The 22,583-nt window shown below is 42.2% G+C and overlaps 1 protein-coding gene across 1 annotated transcript; it reads left to right on the top strand.

Moving 5' to 3' along the window:
* Positions 1–6,977: 6,977 nt before the first annotated feature.
* Positions 6,978–20,539, top strand: ABCG2 (ATP binding cassette subfamily G member 2 (JR blood group); the record flags this gene model as incomplete). The annotated part of the gene is made up of 15 exons (XM_084204202.1): positions 6,978–7,183; positions 8,532–8,591; positions 9,081–9,195; positions 9,909–10,061; positions 10,491–10,648; positions 11,015–11,166; positions 11,616–11,720; positions 12,713–12,963; positions 14,613–14,695; positions 15,537–15,626; positions 16,242–16,366; positions 17,978–18,132; positions 19,005–19,094; positions 19,804–19,901; positions 20,389–20,539. 15 exons carry the CDS (start codon positions 6,978–6,980, stop codon positions 20,537–20,539), a joined length of 1,992 nt encoding a protein of 663 aa, XP_084060328.1.
* Between the last annotated feature and the right edge of the window lie 2,044 nt (positions 20,540–22,583).

Genomic DNA, 22,583 nt, shown 5'->3' on the forward strand with positions numbered 1-22,583 from the left:
CAATCCCCTCCCTTGCCCAGCTGGCGATGCTGTGCCTGATGCTCTCCAGGACAGGGTTGGCCCTCCTGGCTGCCAGGGCACTGCTGACTCACATTCAACTTTCCATGGACCAGGACCCCCAGGTCCCTTTGCACAGTGCTGCTCTCCAGCCTCTCATTCCCCAGTCTGTCCATACACCCAGGGTTGACCCGTCCCAGGTGAAAAATACAGCACTTCTCTTTGTTTAAAGTTCATGTGGTTGGTGATTTCCCAGCCCTCCAACTTGGCAAGGTCTCTGCAGGGCTTTCCAGGGAGTCAAAAGCTCATCCCAATGTAGCAACTTATTACACCTTTGAGTCCTGCACCCAAGCTGCCTGGGGAGAGGCCAGATCTGATACTACAAATTGTCTGCTGAGGTTTCCAGCCCAGGCTGCAGATACACTCTCCCTGAACAAGATAACAGTATTTCTGCACCTCTTTGGAGACGTGTGCACCTTCTCAAATACCACTGGGACTATGCAATGATTTTCACTATCTGGTGGCATGCTTCTAAGTCTCATATAAATACAGTAGAGAGTTAATTATTATAAAATCGTTGATAAAGGAAAGAACAAAGTCTCAGAACCATGGTTCATGAACAATGATATACTTATCTATCCCAGGTTACAGCTACATTAAAAAATCTAGCCCTGTGGTGTTTGGTCCAGGAGAGCTCTTATGGGCAGCCTTGATATTTAATATTAAGTGATGAGTCTTGCTAGGAAAAAGAGATGATTTAAAAAATCATGATTTTAAATGGAAACCATCCATAATGTGTACTCTTCTGTGTCATCTCCCAAGGAGAAAGATTGTGGCTTCATGGGCTCATGCACTTGTCAAAGCTCTGGCAGAGCCCTCATGTGGTATGGTGCCAACAGAACTGAAGGAGTTCCTTCAGTATCCCCCAGAGTTGCCCAACCTCATCTTTGGGATTATTGGAAGCTACATCTGTCCAGGAAAGCAAAACTGCATCAGGGAGCACATAGGAGAAGTGGCATACCTGTCAGTGATCCTGCTTCCAGTTAGCACAGCTCCTGGAAATCAGTGGCTGATGCTGCCCAGTAACCTCAGCTGGGGACCAGTGCTCCTACTTTGTAGAACAAAGGCTGCCTTACCTTTGGTTCTTTTCACATCATCAATGTCATACCCACAGACTGTCCTGTGAAACCCCCACTCTGATGGGCTCGGAAAAGCCTTTGCATTTCTGCAGGTATTTGGAACTGAAGGAAAATATATCTGTCTCCAGGATACTGGGGGAGAAGGTATCACAGCCAACTGAGGCTTGTCTGACATGCCGTGCTGGTATTCATCCCACCCTGCCAGCTTTACCAGCCCTGTTCATGGCTGCAAGCCTCGGGCAGGTGGAGATGCTCTCCTTCACTCAGTGTCACCACGACCGGCGGGGTTGGGTTGTGGCAGCTTACGAGTTGTTGAGCTAAAAGGAGAAAAGGGGAAAGCAGCGGCTCGCCCCGGCCCTGCCCTCCCCACAAAGGGAGAGGGTGGAGACTCCCCGGGGTGACGGAGCGCAGGGTACCCAGCTGGTCCTGCAGCAGATGTGAGATCCGGGTGGCACTGCCCAGCCCTGCAGGCTGAGCGAGCCGTCGGAGCTGTGCCACGCTCCTCCCTTCCCTGGGTCCTGCATCCGTCCCAGCGCCTCTGCCACCTCCTCAGCAGCCCTGCGGCGCCGACCAGGACCTGCTGCTGGTGAGTGAGTCTCTAGCAGCACTTCAGCCCTTTTACTCAGACAGATTTAGCTCGGTGTAGTGGCTTGCTCCCTCGTCCATGAATTGCTTGCACTGCCATTGCTGTGGAATGATATTCAGCAGCTGTTTTTCTCCAGCACCCAAGGAAGCCACAGCAAAACTCTCACCTGCCTTCTCCCAGCTTTTCAAGGGATTTTACTGGGAAGGCAAGAAATCAATGAATGCTTTCTAAAAGGTGGGGATGCGGAAGCTTCAGGGCATAAATTAAAACCAGTAAAAAGGTGAAAAATGAGAAAATTTTGTGGGAGCTGCCGTTCTCAGTGCTCCCTCATGCACGTTAACATTCGTGCTCTTTTCATCAAAAGCAGATTACAAATCCGCGGTAAATAGGCTGGCAATTAACTTACGGATTGCCTCAATCGCATTATCCTCATTTACTCAAACGGTTTTAATTTCCTGCACATGTTCTGAGAAAGAGGAATGTATGGTCCAGCCCCCTTTGCATCCCCACAGCCATTCTCTGGTCAGTCCACATCCCTGGAAATGGCTAAAGAAGGAGGGTAGAAAAGGTTCTGTGAATTTATACATATAGAAAGGTTATAGCTTCTCTGAATTTTTATATATATATCTCAGAAGTCCAAAATACACCTACAGTACTGTTTCAGCTTGCAGGGTGCAAGATTTAACTTTGTACCCACTGAAAATAAGAGAATTAGTAGCATGTTTAACTGCTGTTTCTCTGCATGTTCAAGTATCCAGAAAAAAAGAAAAAGACTGTTTTTTAAAAGGGTTTAGGGCAGCTTCCTTTAGAAAATGATGCTGAAAGCTGCTTCTGTCTCTAAAATCCTTCCTCCTTAAGTAACTTCAATGCTTATTCTCTAGAGAGATAAAATCTATTAACTACCTGGATTTTCAAAAATGCATGTCTGAATTTTGCTATTCATAATTTTGCTACCCCTCCTATAGTATTGTTCTTTATTGTGGGGTTTTTTTCTATTTGAACTGCAAATCCCTCTGGTGCCAAAAGCTTTGCAGGAAGACAGACAGGAATAAATGTTCCTTAGTTTTTTATATAATGTATCCTAAAGGACACAAATACATTTACTGACTCTGTTTGAAAGACTCCACCTTGTTGTGGTTCAAGCATGTTTGAATCAACTGAACTTTGTAGAGCATTTCGTTGTTGTTTGATGGTTTTGTTTAGCTCCCTTTTGTGTGTGTAGTAAAAAATGAAACTTTGTACTTTACAAGTCTCAGAAGAATAGTCAGGAAAATGACTGTACTGAGATCTTAATTTTATCTACATTGAAACAGTGGGCAAAGAGATTTCTTGGTTGTTTTAAAGAAAGTAGTTCCATTTTGCCACTAATAAAAGGTTAAATCTCTAGATCCAGTACTTTATCTCCTGGCAAATTTTTCTGAGACTACATATCTCTAAATAAAATTATTTTCTATTCAACTTGAACTGAAATTATGCTGAAATCGGTGGCAATAGAAATATTTCAAAACTATTTGGCAAAACAAACAAAATTTGCAGAATTTCCAGAGAGTTTATATATTTTTTATTCTGCTGGTGCAAAGTGTACTATAGTCAGGGCTGATATGATGAGAATATGAAACACTTTATTGAGATTAACAAATACTTCTCAATACAGCAGGGAGTACATGTTGTCATAGAATCTCCTGCTCATTTCTGATCTAAATTAAATATTTGTAAGCCAATGACAATGAAATCTGGGAAACTTAATTTAAAATTTGCATAGAAATAGATTTGATTAACATTCATCTTGGCTATTTCTTTGTCCTGCACAAGTTCTGACTTAAAATGTTTCGTGGCTGTATGCCACATTAAACTTAAAGAATTATTTTTTAACAGGTAGAATCTGCAATATTTTAAGAATTCAGTTTCTGAGGAGCGATTGCAAACAGCTGACAATTACATTAGCTGTGAAGGAGTAGGACCCTCTGTTCCTCTGGTGAAGTTTATTGCTAGATCAGAAATGGGAAGGTTGTTTTGCGAAATACCAAAATGATTATCTCACTGCAACTTTTTACACTGCAGCAAAAAAGAGGCATCCAAAAAAAGCAAAGCAAATAAAATGCCTAATTTTAGCATGTGTGCATCATTTCTACTGTTTGCACTTCATCTTCTCCTGGCACACTGTTAGCTGGGATCCAAATGGCCACTCAGAGGCTTCCATGGATCACCCAGGCAAAGCCACAGCTGACCCAATCTCGTGTTGATGCCAGACCTGCTCTGAGGGAGAAACAGGAATTTGGGACTTCCCTAAGCCCCTTCCCACCAGCATGTCCAGAGCCCTGTCATTCTGCCAGCTCAAGGAGCTGCTGTGGTGGTGATCTTGCAGTGGTTATGTCCCTTTCAGAAGAGAGCAGCCAACACAGATTTTATACAGCAGAAATAACCACTCCAGCTCTAAGTGAATGAGCATTCTGCATTTTTTTTTGCAATAAATTTTAGTAGCTCTGAAAATGTGAAATGCTATTTTCAGTATTAATGTAACATTTGAAGTAGATGGAGTTTTTTACTTTGATAAATGGCATGTCCCCAACAATATACTTTTTTTTCTGAAGGGAGGAACAGAACACAGGTAAATCCAGGTACCAGGTGTTCTACCTGCTGCACCCCACCCTCTCCCTGCAAGTGGCACAAGCACCCTGCACCCAGGAAGGGCTGTGACAACTTAAACCAGAGATCCAGTGAGACCTGAATCCAACCTCTGCTCACAGCTCCCAGTAGTTAATGTTTTCTCAAGGGACAATAGCAAAGAATGTTGTTTTTCTCTGGAAATTTGGGTTATCAAGCCTTCCTGCACTGGAAGTTTCCAGCTGACAGCTGTATTAAATAGCCATTGAGAGACTGTTTGCTATGGATATATGTAATTCTTCCCATACCTGATTTAATTATATAGCTTCTACACACATTTTTGCAAGGAAGTGTACAATCTCATCCATTGATAGACTAAATTTGACTACAACAGACTGTCTGTTCTTAGGAACAACTCTGTAAAAGCAGTATGAGCCTTTACTTGTGAAAGCAGTTACTGATTCTCTGCTTATTATCTACCTGTCCAGTTCAGTCTGGAAAAATTAATTTCTTTAATTCCTAAAAAAAAATGCTTGATTCCTGAAGAGCATTTCAGAAATTTCAGTGCAAGTGCTGATCTAGGTTTTTATGCTGGTCTTTGGAGAAAAAGACCAAAAACCAACAAAATCGAATTAAATAAAGAAAAATGTAACCATTCTGTTGATTATGTCTGAGGTCAAACTTTGCCTCATTTTTTTTTCTCATTTGGTCATAATGTTGCATCTGTAATACTGAAATATTAAGGTGAGCAAAAAATGTGATCAAGCAAAATACTGATCCAAATACCTTATATATGTAGTGATATATCAAGGTCATAGTCACACTGTCTTCTGCCCTCATTGCTGCTTGGTTATCCAACAGCTCAAGGGATTTTCTAATGCCTACATGTGGTGCTGCCCCTGTGGTTGTGTATTTGGTACCTAGCTCAGCAAATATCTGCTCAGCACTTGGTGAGACTTTAAGTGACAAGTTCCCACTGCAGTTCTGAATGCACGTCTCTAATTTACCAAAGCATCCTTCCAAAAGGCAGTGATTGACGTCCAGACAGATTAACCTAGAAACTGCAGGAAAAATAGCCATATAAAATTACCTGTCCTCCTTCAGACAGGTACATCTTCTCTGGCACCAGTGAGAGTGTATGCTGTTTTTCAGTAAAAGGCCTCTATATTTTTAATGTTGCCCATTTGATTAATATTCAACTTATTCAAAATGCATTTTAGCTAAAATTAAAGCTAGATCCATTGTAATTGCGTTTCAAACATGGTTTCTTTGCACTGGGCCAAGATTACTGGCTACTAAAACATTAAGACCTTATATTTTTGTCAGCACAGAAGACTGCAGCTTTTTCAGAAGAGGCAGTCTTGGGCTAGATTTGAGATAGTATCACTGGGAGACAGATGAACCAGCCTTTATGTGGAGATAGGCCGGCTGCTGAATGTTGAGCTTCCAGAGGTTTCACTGTGCTGATAGCCACCAAGGAGTGCTCAGCTGTCTGTCAAGCACCCTTAGCAAACTGACAAGATAAGGGCTTGCATTTGGGTTTTTACGTGACCGTATGAGCCTGTTAGATTAAACGGCGCTTTTTTCCCCCCAACATTCTTTTTACTAATGGCTCTCAAATTCAATCAGCATGTCTGAAATTGCGTCATCATTTGCCTCCTTTCTTGCTGTAAGCAGTGTAACTATGCTGAGGTAGGGGACTGGTCACTCCAGAGCTCCCAGCTGATCATCTACCCTCTTGATTCCCATGAACTATTGCATTGTTAACATTTCCCATAGTGATGTTTAAAGTAACTAAACTCTGATGAGTCAACGTTATATAGAGAGGCCAGACCCTAGCTCTCCCCAAATGACCCTTAAGGAAGAACAAAGGGGACAAAGGTCTGTGTGCACGGGGACTGCGTGCACGGGGACAGCCAGGGATGCTCCGCTGTGCAGGTGGATGGCTCACAGGCAGAAGCTTGGCTAATGAGAGAGGTGAGATAACTTTAATTATTCCACAACTACCTTCTAGTTTTCACATGGAAATCAAACCCAAGGAAGAGAATTACTTGGCAGCAGTGTCAGTTTCCCTGTCGTTATATCCTTCATAAAATTATTTCGATTAATAGAACAGTTGCTGCCTGTGGCCAGGTGCTGCTGCTGAGGGGTAGTTGGAGGGGGAGGATTCTGTGGGAAAGGATTCTGGGGTTGTGCTGTGGCAGACACAGCCAGTTCCAGCTGCTGAGGCAAAATTGAGTGTGTCAGTGATTCTGATAAAGCTTCTCTGGAAACGTGTAAGAAAGGGCAAAAGATGTTCAGCAGCTGTGAGAGAGGAGTGAGAAAATGTGGGAGAAACAGACCCTAGAGAAGGAGGTCCAGGTGCCAGAATAGATATTCACCTCAGAGGGCAGCTGGATGGGCAGCTGTGGTCTCCCAAGGTCAGCCCACCCCTGCAGACCATCAGGATGGAGGGAAACTCTTCTATCTCCCTGCCTCTGGCTGACCCTCATCAACTCTGTGTCATCTCTGGGTCTGAGCCCACAGGACCAAACCCTCCTATACAAAAGAGACACTCCTAGATGGGCCCCGTGCTGAGCCCAAAACACACACCTTTCCTCTTCATACCTAATCAAATCTTCTCTTTCCTGTGTTTCATGTCCAGAGGAAAGATGGCAGAAGACCAGCCACACCTATGTATTCAGATGTCAGAATCCGGTACAAATGGCATTCCCAGCAGAATGCAGTCCTTGCCAGATTTGGCTGGCAGGGTAGGAAGCGTGCTTACCTTCCACAATATCTACTACCATGTGAAGACAAAGTCTGGGTTCCTGTGTTTCAAAAAAACCACCAAAAAAGAAGTTTTGAGAGATGTCAAGTATGTATTTAAACATCTCATTAGAGTACATGTAAGTTTTATTTCTGTCTGGAGAGTTGACTTCACTCATGTCACTGAGCCATTCAGCACTATCTGCAGACCAAGATTTAGAAAAATTATTTGTATGTGTGGTTGCTTCATGTTTGCTGTCAGCTGTGCTTAAGCCCAGGTCCTCATCTCTGGTTGAGCCTGTACATCAGAGAGCACACTTCCTTTGACCCTGAGGATACAATCCCCCTGGCTGCTATCAGCACTGGGCACACCAGCCAGCTCTGCTTGCTCTACACTCCCTGGCAATTCTTCCACTGTGCCAAGGTGTTTAGCTGAGATACCAGCAGCCTTTCCTTTGTGGTTGTCTCCTTCCCTTAGGTGGCCTTGGGAAAAGTTAATTTTTTGGGGGTTAAAAACTTAAAACATTTAACACAATAATATTAGTGAGGGTTAGGTTAACTGTGAAGAGATGTAAAGGTTTCTGAAGTTTTTGCATGTTTTGTTGAGTTGTTTTGTGGTTTTTTCCCCGACAGTGAGCCCTACTGCAGTAAAGCAGTCATGTCACTATGGTCTTTGTTCAATAATCAGTGAATAAAACTTGCCCATTCACAGTTCAGTAGTTAAACTCAGTGGCAAGGCATTGGCATACAATATGCCATTCCAAGTCACCCACGACTTTCAGCTCCCTAACTCCAAGTCACCCACGACTTTCAGCTCCCTAACTCCAATTTCTATCATAAATATTCACCCTTTTGTGTAGCTCTGTCTATCCTACTCTTTGCCCAGGGAATTTCCACTATACATGAGCTCTATTGCTTTATTGCTTTATTGCTTTCCTCAAAAGCCATGTGTTGTGGTACCTCAGTTGACTCACATGGGTCATTTGTGACATTTTTCATCTGGCTTTTGAGTTTCATGGGGCTTTAATGTCAGATACAAAGAAACTATCAATTGCATTTTAAGTGCAGACAAATCCCTAGTTTATTCTGCCTACAGGGACTATTATTCTTTGTTGAGAGAATAATACCTTTGGAACTGAGTATGGTTAAAGCAAGTGCGTGTTTCTCTTGTAGAGATCCATGTGGTAAAAATACATGTACAGATTTTGCTACATTTTAGTCATGTTTCTGTTCTGTCTTATTTTATGATTATTAGTTTTTCTTGAATTAGGAATAAAAAGTTAAGGTGAAGTCTGATCTTAAATATTGCTTGTGATTAGGCAGTTTCATTAATTCCAAAATTAATGGCAGGCAGAAAGTAGTTGTACAGATAAATTACACTGGCCTACCAGTTGAAACAGGCAGAGAAATAACCCCACCCTAACTATTTGGTAAAACTTATCTATTTTGTCTTACAGCGGCATCATGAAACCAGGACTGAATGCAATTTTGGGACCCACTGGCAGTGGTAAATCTTCGTAAGTGCCCCCCTCACCCTCCACAGAAATTACACCGAGGGGAAAATGAAATTGTACACATTTAGCTGTAGTGAACTTCTCTTTCAGAGAAAGATTGAGTTTTTATTTAGGACCTGTAAGTCTCCCTGTTTTCTGAGAAATACTTGAATTCCAAAAGATAATCAGATTATACGAGAAAGGTGAAATACAATTTTTGTCCACACTGTACTGACAGTCACTCCTTACACACCATCCTGCTAATGCATAACCAATTTGAGGCTAAACCCAAATTATTGAAAAAATGGACATGGACCTGGCACGGATCTCATTTTCTTAGGAAACCAGGACAAAAGAAACTCAGTCCTTGAAAGTTGCTGGGGTTTTTCTAGGTTGCAGAAATTGAATTTGATCTGCTTTTATGTAGCTGTTTGTTCCATGAGCTGCGTTTGAGGTTCAGAGAGCTTTGCCACCTGCATGTTCATCTGACAAAGGAACCAACTTTTCCTTTAGGCTACTGGACATTTTGGCTGCAAGAAAGGATCCCTGTGGGCTCTCTGGTGACATTTTGATCAATGGAGCTCCTCAGCCTGCCAATTTTAAATGTACCTCTGGGTATGTAGTACAGGTAAATAATTTTTGTCACAGTGGATTCTATTGTAAGAAGTTGCTGCTGTGTTGCAAATACCTTGCCTTTATCCAAGAATCGAGGAAAACTCCTTAAAATTACTGTCAACATGTTACAGAAAGGTGGTCTCTCAAACCACATGTAAATCTCAACTTCCCACAACTGACAGATTCCCTTTGCTTTGCAAGAGACAAAACTTCCCCTCCATCCTCCTTTGACAAAACAAGTTTGGAACACCATCACCCTAACCCTCATGGACCCAACCTCTCTTTACATTCCCTCTTTTCTCCCTGTGTTGGGCTGAGGCTGCATGAACAAACACACTGTGATAATGACCTGAGCTGTAGCTGCTTCTTAAGTCCCTTCAGCCACTGAGTCTCTCTCTCAACACCTCCAAAAAACTGAATAAAGTAAGAATACATAAGGGACTGTTTTTAATACTTTGCTGTTTATATATTTTGATATCATGCATGATGGACACTGTTCCTATGTGGCGTTGCTTTATGAATTAAGGCAAATATAATTATGTGCATGAAATCCAAACTCTTCTATGACACGGGCATTGAAGATGCACCTTACTGCATGTTCTGGCTGCTGCTACTGTCCCTCTGCGTGCAAGGACAGCATAAAACATAGGTAGATAGAGTTCTCAGAGGAATAAATAGAAACTGAGCTGAGCAACCACCAAGTATCTACCCTTTTTTTTAATGAAGGATGATGTGGTCATGGGAACCCTGACTGTAAGAGAAAATCTGAAGTTCTCAGCAGCACTCCGCTTGCCAAAGTCAGTGAAGGAACGGGAGAAAAATGAACGAGTGAATCAGATCATCAAGGAACTGGGTTTGAGCAAAGTTGCAGATTCCAAGGTAAGGCCTGTAAACATGTTACTTAAAATGTAGTAAGTGGTTTATTAATTAACCAAATGAGTCATCATGGCAGATTAAAAAAAAAGTAAATTTCCACAGGATGTTTCAGTAATACAATAATTAGTGACATTTCTGTATGGAGACCTGTACAGACTGTTTTGATGCTGCCATGTGGTACTACATTGCAGGTAAAAAGAAAGGGAAAGGCAAAGGTGAAAGGGAAAGTTAGTGGTTGGAGAAAAAGACAAGACCTCAAGTAATACTAACATTAAGAACAAGACTCTGTGTGAGATAACATTTACATCTGCTTCTGAGTGTAGGGCCAGAATTCCTTACAACTCTCCCCAGATACTGCCATGTGGGTACAATACTGTTTGTTCAAGGATTTCTCCTTGGGCCAAACAAGACAAGTTTCTTTTTTTTTATTAGGTTGGTACCCAGTTCTCTCGTGGGGTGTCTGGAGGAGAGCGGAAAAGGACCAATATTGGGATGGAGCTCATCACGGATCCTGCCATCTTGTTTTTGGATGAGCCAACCACAGGACTTGATGCCAGCACTGCTAATGCTGTTCTACTGCTACTGAAAAGGTGGTGGCCTTAGAAACAGCTTCCTGTTCTCAGCACTCCACTCTGCTAGACTTCAGTTGTATTTGACTCGGATTACAGTTCAAATGAGCAAACAGGGAATTCAGACATGTGATTATTTACCAGTGAGCCAAGGATGTGAATGGGGTAGGGAAAAAACTGAATGAATTCTCTCTCTCCAAAGTGAGAATTCTTTTCTCATACAGACACTGTAAATATGACCTAAATATTTTTTTTCCCTTTCTTCTTCCTTCTCTGGCATACCAAGCTAATCAGACTTCATCAAGACTTAACTGAACTTTCAAATGCTCTTATCTAAACACTGAATCAACTTGCAAAGCTGACATCTCTGTCATTCTTCACATTCAGGATGTCAAAACAAGGAAGGACAATCATCTTCTCCATCCACCAGCCTCGGTACTCCATATTCCGACTGTTTGACAACCTGACACTGCTGGCTGCAGGGAGAGTGCTGTACCATGGGCCGGCCCAGCACGCCATCGAGTATTTTCAGTCCATTGGTGAGCACTATTTCCAGCAGGGCCAACCTTTGGTTTGCACCAACTCGAGTGAAATTCCCATAGCTCTGGGCCAGAATTGGACATGGCGTGTCCAAGCAAGCCCAGTATTTTAACAGGCTGAGCATTTCTCTGGATGTTTCTCCTTTTGGCCCACATGTGGATTTGGGTGAGCTGTTCCTGGTACATCTTAATTCGAGAAAACCTGGGCTAGGGCTGGGAAGGGCACACTGCTACCTGTCACCTCGCTTTTGCTGATGGTGCTGCCTGGCAGTGCCGCTCATCCCCCAAGAAAGCGTGGACTTTCCAAAGGCTGCCATGCCTTTGGTGCAGGCTGCTCCATGGGCAGGATGTGTGGCTGTGCTCTTGACAGCCAGGCACAGTCCTTGGCCAGTCACTCAACCCCACCCAGGCCTCGCAACACTGTCACGACAGTGTCACTGTCACCACAGGCTACCAGTGCGAGCCCTACAACAACCCCGCTGATTTTTTTCTGGACATCATCAATGGAGACTCCACCGCCGTGGCAATGAACAAGGCTGATGAAAGTAACACAGGTATGAAACCCAGAGCTGAGTCAAGTTATCCTAACAAGTGTGGGAATGAGAATTTAAAAAACTGTTTTGGTAACTCTCAGCACTCAGAAAGAGCTTCTTTCATCTTCAAGGCAAACCAGCTGAAATCCTGCAGAAGCAGAGATGATAAAACAGGATAATTGTTCCTGTTAAGGACATAATTTGATGCAGTTATGACTTGACTATTTTACCTAATGTAACAACTTTTCTGCTAGGAAATTACTGTTTTCCTTCCTTTGAGCAGGGTGGGAAGGGGTAGACATAGGGTACCACTGCTCATCTGACGTTTCCCTGAAGTTGTGCTCAGGCAGAAATTATACCCAGACTAATGAATCAGCTCTCACCTATTTTTTTGAGCATGCTTTCTCATACTTTTCTGCTGCCACTCAGTAATAGCTTACTCTCTTTTCACAGGAATGAAAAGGCAAATGAAGTAATGAATATGCTGAGTGCCCAAACGCAGTTTCACTATACCTTTACCAAAGAAGCACCCATCATTTTACAAAATGATCAGGGTCTAGCAAATATTATAGCTGGCAGATATGACACATTACATCTGTCATTGCAAAAGCTCACACTGTACCACAGTTAAGAAAAAAAGGAGGTCCAGCTGAAATTCATATGTGACCAAAGTAGACACATGCAGGATTACCTGGACCTAAAAGTCTGGAAAGTCCAGGATTATGTCATTATCTGTGAAACAGTTCACTTACAGCAACCTTTGGGGACAAAGGGGATGTAAAAATCACTTTTTGATTAAAAGCCATGTTTCAACTCCGTGGGCAGACAAGAGTTTGCCTGGTCAGAGAGCTGAGAGGCTGCTGCTGCTTGTGGGACAGGTTGCACAGACAAACACAGATTTTTTTTATCTTATTCATACCAACTGTTTTGAGCTGTCTGCTATGGGACTGAGTGCAGTGAATCACTGGAACTACGTGTGCATCTTAATTCTTCTGGTTTTTTAATCTTTCTAGCAGAGAGCACTGAAGAATGCTCTAAATATGAGAAAACCTTGGCTGAGCAATTAGCAGAAAAATACTCCAACTCTGCCTACTACCGAGAAACAAAAGCACATTTAGAGAGCATTTCTTCAGGAAATAAAGAGAAAACCAAACAACTTTTCCAGCAAATCACATATGCCAATTCCTTCCTCCACCAGCTGAAATGGGTGTCCAGGCGCACATTTAAAAACCTGATAGGAAACCCTCAGGCTTCCATAGCTCAGGTAAGGCTATTTGTATCTATAATTTTATGATATACATTGAATTTATTTGGCTCACGGATTATGAGATAAGTCACTGGGATGGTTTTGCCTCCTGATATCTTGGCTGCAGTAAGCATCTGAAGAAAGAGTGCTCGAGGTCTAGGAATCTGGGGATAAAAGGTGTTCTGAATGCTCCCAAATGTGGGACTGTTCAGTAATTTATTTTGGACTACTGAAAGACTTAGGGAGGCAAGACCTATCCCAGCAGGGTATTCTGCTACTCCCAGCCAGGAGCACATTATGTCCCAAGAAGTTTCATACATTTGCTGAGAACATTCTTCAGATTTGACTCTAATTGTCCAGGCTTGGCAATGTGGGGTTTGGCCTCAAATACTCTCCCCTGCCAGGAAAAGTTAACAGGCTGCATTTGCATACTTCATTAAACTTCAGCACAAAATGAAGTGCTGGGAGTTGGCTCAAGTGCAAAAGTATTTTTGCAGTCTCGTAATATGTGTGCTGTTTGGTTATTTGACTGTTCACATTGGTGATGATGTCTTCTGGATAAGATGTCATGAAGCCCACAATGGGGTTCAGCACCCACCATGAAAGATAATCACTGGCTCTGTTACTGCTGCTTTTTCTGAAGGATCAGAACCAAAAGTGTTGACTCCTTCAGAGCTGCACATTGATTTCAAAAATGAAGAATGTCCAGCTGGCCTCTGCAGAGTGACTAATCCTCAGGAATCCCCTAATTCATGGGCCAAACTCTGCAGCTGCAGCACCACCAAAACTCTCACTGCAATTCTAAGCAGTTCGGGAGAGGCCAATAGAAAAGTTGGCCTGTAGCCAGGGGTATAAATTATCTTCATCATGTTTTATATAATGAGTGAATAAATGGCTGGTGAGGTAAAACAAGTCCAGAATCCCTGAGGTTAGAAGGCTTTGAGTATGTGTTTGTGCCTGTAGGTTGATACTATGGACATCCTTAACTGCTTTGTAAAAGATTGACCTTGTGACAAGAATTAGACTCTCAAGAACCTCCTTCATAGCCCAAGGTTAATGGTCCTGACTTGTTTCTCACAATCTTTTTCATCTCCCCACCCTCATCAGGGGTGGATTTGTCCAGCATTCTTTTAGGGGTCCATAGCTCATTAAGCCTTTTTTTCATTAATCTGCTCCAAACTGGTCTTGAAATGATCCCTGCTTTCCAGTGCAACTGGCTCAGGAGCTGAATTATCCCTGACACTTGCTCCTTTCAGCATGATCTTAGCAAGAGAAGGTAACAGGATTAAGTAGCTTACGGTGTTAAGACTCATGCATTGCTCAGGCTTAAAAGTGACAGCACTGTCTGATAGCATTGTTTTCCTGAGATTTTTTGTCATTTGCATTTAGCATTTAAAAAGTGTGATGTACACACTTCAGTCTTTTAAGTGACATCCTTGTGGCAGCTGTTATCTCTGCTATTTAAATAGTTAGAGACTGCAAATATCTATAGCCCTGTTGTAGCATCTCACTAGAAACAATCTCATGAGGAAGATGTATAATAGAGCCCAGTAATTACACACTGTGGAGCATGACAATAAACTGTCATCCTCATCCTGGCAGTCAGGAAAACCTTTGAAGCAATGAGAATGATATTTTGCCTCCTCTTTTCTCTTTTTCCCATTTAGCTTTGTATTACAGCTTTTCTGGGACTGGTTGTAGGTGCCATCTTCTTTGGACTTGAGGAAAACTCTGCTGGACTACAGAACAGGTCAGTCAGTCTAGGTAATGGATATTCAAAAATTTGATAAAGCTCCCTTTAAAGGAGCTTACTACCTCTTTAAAGGAAATACTTCCCTTCACATCAGTACGGCCAAGCCTGCGTAACTTGGATGTGATTTTGTTCCTCTAGCAAGGTCCCTGCAGAACTGAGAGTGTTAAAATATACAGACTTGCAGCTACATAAACCTAGGTAACTAAAGTTGTAATCTTGGAACTGTTTCTACTCACACACTTGAATTTACCAACAGTACAAGATTTTCAAATTATGCTGCTCTCTGTATCCTTTTGACAGCTGTATGACATCACCTGACACATGAGTTTGCCACTATGAAACCTCTGGGTTCTTAATACCATAAGACTTCATAGCACCTCATAAGACTTCACAGCCCAGTTTAAAATTGAGTATGAAGTGCCTTAAATTTTTGTGGAAAAGGTGAAAACTACTTCTCACAGTGTTTATTTGGTTCTTCTCTGTTTGAGGCAGACAAATGCCTCACCATCTGTGAATCTTTAACATGTCAGGAAATTACATCAAGGACAAAACCAAACCACAGCCCCTCAAAAAAAAACCTCAGTTGATTTTCAATATTTTGACTGCATCAGAGAATGTGCTATCATTGCATGCCAAAACCAAATAACAACTGTATCACATCTATGTCAGGCTTGTTACAGATTCACACTCATAGCCAAGACTTTTTCCATGGATTTTGGGATGGAAGGTCAAACACTGCTAAACTTCAGAAACTGCAAGTGGATTTATGTACTCTGTTGTGGAAACACTACTTTACATCCCATTTTAAATAATGGCTCACTGTTTTGCTGTTTTGCAGAGTGGGTGCAATGTTCTTTCTGACCACCAACCAGTGTTTCAGCAGTGTCTCAGCTCTTGAACTCTTTGTTGTAGAAAAGAAGATATTTATGTAAGTAAAACATACAAAAAAGATAGCAGACTCTGCTGTAAGACAATGAGTTTGTCTGACATGCTGTAAATGTCATTTAAGTACAGTTAGTGCAGAATTTTCAAATTATTTCAATGATAGTGCTCATTGCAAATGTACTCTCTTAGTCTATTAGTGAGTTGACTGCAAACCCCTCAAAAGGTACCTATGATTACAACTGGCTCAGAGCGTAATATTATTGACACAGTTGGTAAAAAACCCTTGAATACTCAATTTTGGCATTGATTAATAATGTGTGACTTGCTCGTGAGGGCAATAAATGTCATCTAACTGGATTCTTTAAAGCTATGCATATTATGCTGTATAAAATATGAAAATTAGTCAAACTTTACATTCTCTGTCTCGATGACATGACATAAATTTACTAAAAATTATGTGCAGAAATACCCATGTTCACTTGCATATGAAAATGTCACCAGTTCTATACTGTATAGGCTTACTGGACAGCTGCATTATAGCCCAAGTATGAAAGATTTTCTTCCAGTTTGAGCTAGAATTCATTTGTCAAGGGGTGAAAATCAAACTGGCTTTTAGTGATTAAATTTGTAATGTGCTGTACCTATCTATGTGTTCCAGGCATGAATATATCAGTGGGTACTACAGAATATCTGTATACTTCATAGCAAAGCTAATGGCTGATTTAATACCCATAAGGACTATGCCCAGCATCATCTTCACCTGCATAGTTTACTTCATGCTAGGCAAGTATGGTCTCCTACAGTCTCATTCTGACCCACCCCCCCAATAAATCATGGCACGTGCATCTTATAGATGTGTATGCATACATGGATAATTATGTAAGCTAAATCCCTCCACTGGCGTGGCATTGGCTACTGAGCTTAGTTTTAGCACACCCTGTTGTTTTCTACAGAAAAGACACAAAGATTAAAGCATCCATCAGAGAATCTGTGACATGTCTCATCTTCACTGTCCTTAGAAGGAAGCTATAACGTTTACAACATTGTATCGATTTATTCCTTTTCATCTATGGCCTTCTTGGCTTCTGATGACTCTTACAAGATACTTTTCTGATCCTTGCAAGAGCACCTAAAAAAAAAGGTTTGGTTTTAAGATCTAAATACTGTGTGAATTAATACCAGTTTGTTGGCTTTAGTCTGAGTTTTTACCCTAAGGAATAGGAAACAAGGCCACATCAGCAAGAGGCTCTCAAAGTGTGAAAGTGGAGAGAAACAGAGCTTGCTACTGAATCCATAACCACCTCAAGGCTGCTAGGTTCTTTAGGAGAGCTCTCTGCTGGAAACTAGTGAAATGATGTACAGCTGCTGCTCATGGAAGTGCACTAGAAGTTTCTCCTTTGATGGACAACTGTGGCTTTGTGTGTTTTTAGAAATATTAACAGAAGTTGGTTATCCTTTTCTAAGTTAATAATGGTTTGGTCCTTGGTTTCCCCCCATGTATTTCCCTCACAATGATTTCTCCCTGAGTTGTTTACTCCTGGTTTTCCCGCCAGCTGCTTGTCACTCAAAACCCTTTATGCCCTTATAAGCCTATTATCTCCCCTTTTGGTGCTGCCTGCAACACTTCCCCCCCCGACCCCCCCCACCTGTCACAGTAACCACCCCCCCTTTATTTCGAGAATTTTCTGTGTCAAACATCCCTTATTCGGTGTATGATTGGCTCCCAGGCTTTCTCCTCTCCCCTGTGTGATCCTCAGTGGCTTAGCTGTAACCCTCGCTCCTCCCTGCATCTCCCTTTCATTGATGAGCTTTGTATCTCCTCCTATCACACCCACTTCCTTTATATGTGCCCCCCCCAGCTTTCTCTCGGAGTCACCCGTCCCTGGCACCGCCCAGGTAACACAAGTCCTTGGTATCTACATGGGTGCTCCACTTCTCCTTCCTTCGTCTTGGAACCTCGTAGCCAAGCTCCCACCTGCACCATCCACGCCGCAGACGGTAACCACTACCCAGAGGTTCTGGGGAGAACCTGGGAGTGGCAGATCGTGCAGCCATCCCTGGCTGTATTCCAGGAGGGCTAGCCAGGCTCCCATCCAGCCCCCGCAGCTGTGGAGAGAGGCTACAGACATCTTGCAGCCACTTTGGATATGTGAAGTGCAGTACTTCTACACATTCTACTATCTTCAGTCTTACTGCAGTTTTGGGCATACTACTTATTCATCCTCTCTTCCACTGTCAAGACAGACACATAAGCACCACAGCAGTCTTGGGTCTCAGTGGCAGACAAGATGTAATTTGTAAGCAGGACACACTAGGAAAGTCATGATAGTGTTCAGGTGATGGCAGAGCTTTCAGCAGGACCATTCTGAAACCCTTCTTGTTCTGATCTTTAAGGTTTGAAACCAACAGTAGAAGCCTTCTTTATAATGATGTTCACGCTTATGATGGTGTCCTACACAGCCACTTCCATGGCACTTGCCGTTGCAGCAGGACAGAGCGTGGTCGCTATAGCAAACCTACTCATGACTGTTGCATTTGTTTTTATGATTGTGAGTAGTACTTTTCAGTTCTCTAGTCTGGATCAAGAAATCCCAGAAATGCTGAAATCCAGAAATCCTACTAGTATGGAGTTCAGCTGAATTCTGCAAAAAGTCTGTTGGGGTTAACGTATCCTGATTTGTTCTTATTTGAGTATCCTGATGCTGTGGGGTGGAATATTCTGATTTGTCCTTTGAAAGAGCAAGAAGTGAGGGGCTGGAGGGTTGGGTGTGAGGAGGAGAGTGGTTCCTCTGACTTCTCTGTGGCTCTAGCAGACAGAAAACTACCTGGAAAGTAGGAAAGCCACTTAGGGCTACATTTCATTCTCCCTCCCTTAACTTTGTGAAAGGCAAATGTGTCTGGCTGAGAGCATGACCTGAAGCCTCCTGTTTTCTGAGACCACCAGCCCAGCTGTCCTCCTCAGCTGCAGGGCCCACCTTGGGCATGTTAAACGGGGCAACACGCAGCCACAGTCAGGACACTGGCACTTTAGGTGAGGCAGAGCTGAACCTACAGCCGAAGTCCACATTGCCTCAGACTCAGGGCACACAGGCAAAACCCAGAGCAGTTCCATGCTGAGGAGCAGCAGAGAGTTCATATGAACCCATGGGGGTCTACTGCACTGTGGAAAGCAGTCCTTGTCACTTGTTTTGGGGGAAGGACCTGAGGTTATGGCCCAAAGCTTGATAACATATAAATCCTTCCCTTTTGTTCGTCTGCTGGAAGAGTTTCTTCCTCTAGGAATGCTTTCCCATTCCTTTTTCTCTGAAGAAGCAAAGTCAAGAGCTAGAGAAGGAGACATGATAAAAGCATGTAACTTGTAATCTGTTTGGTTTTTTTGTTGTTGTTGTTATGGCTTTTTTTTGATAAACATTGTCTCTAGATTTTCTCTGGGTTGCTGGTCAATCTCACAAGCGTCATGTCCTGGCTCTCTTGGCTCAAATACTTTAGCATCCCTCGATATGGAATGACAGTAAGTGCTCTGATTTCCTGTGTACAAACCTGGAAATGGTTTGCTAGAAAGGAATGTCTTGAATCAGGATAATGAAATCTTCACACTTAAAGCCCTAATGAGCAAAAGAAAAGCTAATTAAGTACAACAATCTTGGAGTATTGTGCGGTATCTTGAAACAAGAAGGGCTTCTCATCAACTAGCACCAACTGCTGTTTAGAAGAGCTCATTCCAGTAATTTGGAAATACCTCATATGAGAGACAAAACTGCTACATTCACTGGACTTGAGCTAGACAGAAATGTTTCAAAGTAAAGAGCAATGTTATCCCCACCCAAAAAAGTAAAAATCTCCTATTTGTCTTTTCCATCAATCAAACAAATCTTGTCAGGCTAAAGCTTTTCTCCTAATCTGCAAAAACTTAAGTCAGAGGCATATTTTGCAGAGAAATTTGGGCTTTACTGTGCCTGTGCGGAAATAGTCTGGCCTGGGAGAAGTGGTAAAGCCCATTGAGGTGCAGGCTTTACCAGGTGTGTACAGGCTATATACATTCCTCTCTTAAAAGAAAAAAAGAACTCTGCTACTTTGCTAAAAAATGGGGATCTGGCAACTATAATAGTGATACCAGCACATTTTTAGAATTAATTTTGATTGCATTATATCTCATCTTGTTAATGTATCGCTCCTTTACATACTAATTTCTGTTGTCACTGTTTCTTTTATTTTAAAAGGCTTTACAGATCAATGAGTTGACTGGTCTGAACTTCTGTGGCAGCAATAACAACACAGTTTTAAGCAATGACAGTAGCTATCGACAGACAGGCCCAATGTAAGTATTTTGGTACACTGAAATTAATCCCACCATCAGCAGCTTTAGAAGTCCTAGAACATCAGTCTGAGTATCAAAGATACTCACTGATGATCAGAGAATCTGTGAGTTTTTACACAGAAAAGGAACCTTTGACTAGGTTTTTGCATTCTGACTGCATGGAACATTCTGCTTGTTGGCATATTTAGTATTTATAACACTAGAAATATCTGGCATTATACTTACTTTTTTTCAAACTGTATTTAGTGAGAGCTATGCACACACACACACAATTATACAGCCTCACAAAATCCATTTCAGCTTTCTACGTGAAACTGCAGCTACGAGAAAAGCAAATTTACAATGGAAAATTAACCACTGACATATAGCTGGTGTTTGCCCGGCCGACTACACACATGCAACCACATTACAACTTGTACAGATCTTCCTAGATCCTGCTGAGTCATTTATTGACTATGCTTATCAATGTGTGTGTATTTATCTGCAGGCCATGTACTGGAGAGGAGTATCTGAAGAGTCAAGGCATCGATATGAGCACCTGGGGCTTGTGGCAGAACCACCTGGCTCTGGCCTGCATGACACTGATCTTCCTCACCATTGCCTACCTCAAACTACACTTCATGAAGAAGTTCTCTTAAAACCAGACGGAAAGATGCAATTCCCACTGTTCAGTAGTTTGCTGAACTGATTGTGCAACTGACTTGATTATTTTTAAGGAGAAATTTCTTTGTATTTTTATTATTACCTAAGTCAACAACATGAACACCATCCTTGTATATTAAATACTTGCTGTTAATTTACTCTGCCAAAATGTCTAGCGTGGCTCACTCCTCTTTGCCACAGAGGAAAAAAAATGTGTACAGCTGTTCATTTCTTCAAGAGACTATTCAGTCTTTCTGCGTGTTCTAGCTATGATCTTGTCAAACACTGTATCTAATATTTAGTGGCTTAACCTGAAATAAATAGTGGTTCCATACTTTAATTAGCACCTACCTTCACCAGGAAGAAACTCAGTCTAAAAAGATGCTTATCAGGACACCAACACAATCTCAGCTGCTTTTGTGGTCACAGGATATGTCAGACAGGGACAAAATTCCTTTAATCCCAGAGCCCTTTTCTATTCGGGAATCATTACTGCTCTAGAATGTACTTATTGATGCCATCAAGCCTTTCTTGCCTCAGTCAAGTGGTAGAAGCACTGTGTTTCTGAATAAAGGTGTTGTTCTTACAGGGCCAGTTCCCACAATCCTTTCCTGAAATTTGTATTTCCTCTGCATAACTGCAAGTCATCTTCACTGTCCCATTAGTGCTGCTATCAAGAGTAGTTGTAATTTTTATGGGGATCAATTTCAAGTGCATGACTAAACAGGATGGTAGCACCTTTGTAAAAGTCCATAGATTGGAGCAATCCCTTCCTGGCAGGCCAGGTTTTCCCTGGCCATGTGCAGCAATGCTAGCTCATCTCTTTTTTTATCTGCAGAGTTATGCATAGTAAATGCATAAAAATGCATAGAAGACAACTTTACATCTCTTTCTTGAGTTGTTACTGTTCATCTTGTTGCTCCTGCAGTGTTTGCCCCAGCTTGTGTAGGCCACAAAACAAATCTTACTTTCTGTAAGATTTCTGCAAGAGATTTAGAAACATACAATACTCTGAATGGGAAGGGACCACAAGGACCATCGAGTCCAACTCCTGGTCCTGCACAGGACGTCCCCAAGAGTCACACCCTGTGCTTGAGAGCATTGTCCAAACACTTCTTGAACTCTGTTGGGCTTATTGCTGTGACCACTTCCCTGGGGAACCTGTTCCAGTGCCCAAACACCCTGTGGGTGAAGAACCTTTTCCTACTATTCCGTCTAAAACTTCCCTGACACAGCTTCAGGCCATTCCCTCTGGGTTCTGTCATTGTCTCCACAGAGAAGAGAGCAGTGCCTGCCCCTCCTCTTCCTCTCTTGCCGAAGTTGGGGACTGAGTTGGGGCCTCCCCTCCGTCTCTTCTTTTCCAGGCTGAACACACCAAGTGACTTTAGCTACTCCTCACATTCTTCCCCTCCAGATCTTCCACATTCCCAAGGCCTCTCTGCCTTCAATTACACCACTCCTCGAGAATGGGCAGCTTACATGTGTTGTAAATTTAACATCTTCATACATATGACATTAGGATTCACTAATTATTGCATTGTTTTGTTGGTAAGATGTCATGCTACTGGGGAAAATAAAAGGTTCAGAGCACAAAAAATTGGCAGAGTGTTCTGTACCTTTAGCTTAGCCCCTTTTAAGCAGAGGGAAACAGTGAGGCGATAACAGTTATGTTGTTATTCCAAAAAAATTGACAGGAACTCCTGTCCTGCAGTTCCAGGTCCTGGTACTACAAAGAAATGAAAGTAGAATTTTTGCCTTTGGAAAAAAGAAATCATCCCAGATTTTAAAATGTAGAAATCTACAGTCGATTTAATTGCGGCTGGTCCTTTTAATTTCAACAAGTTATAAACATGATCACACAGACTGTGTTCCAGTCATAAAAGAAAATAATTTCAGTATATGGCAATGGATTCTGAGAAAGGTAATAATCAAACTAAGTTGAATTACTCACATTTTGAACAGGCTTTAACACTTTATTGCACAGATAGTATTTACAACAAACTCCTAAACTTTTCTTGCTTTCTACTACTTATTGCAGCA

This window comes from Fringilla coelebs, assembly GCF_963513975.1.
Source record: "Fringilla coelebs genome assembly, chromosome: 4".
Classification (NCBI taxonomy): domain Eukaryota; kingdom Metazoa; phylum Chordata; class Aves; order Passeriformes; family Fringillidae; genus Fringilla; species Fringilla coelebs.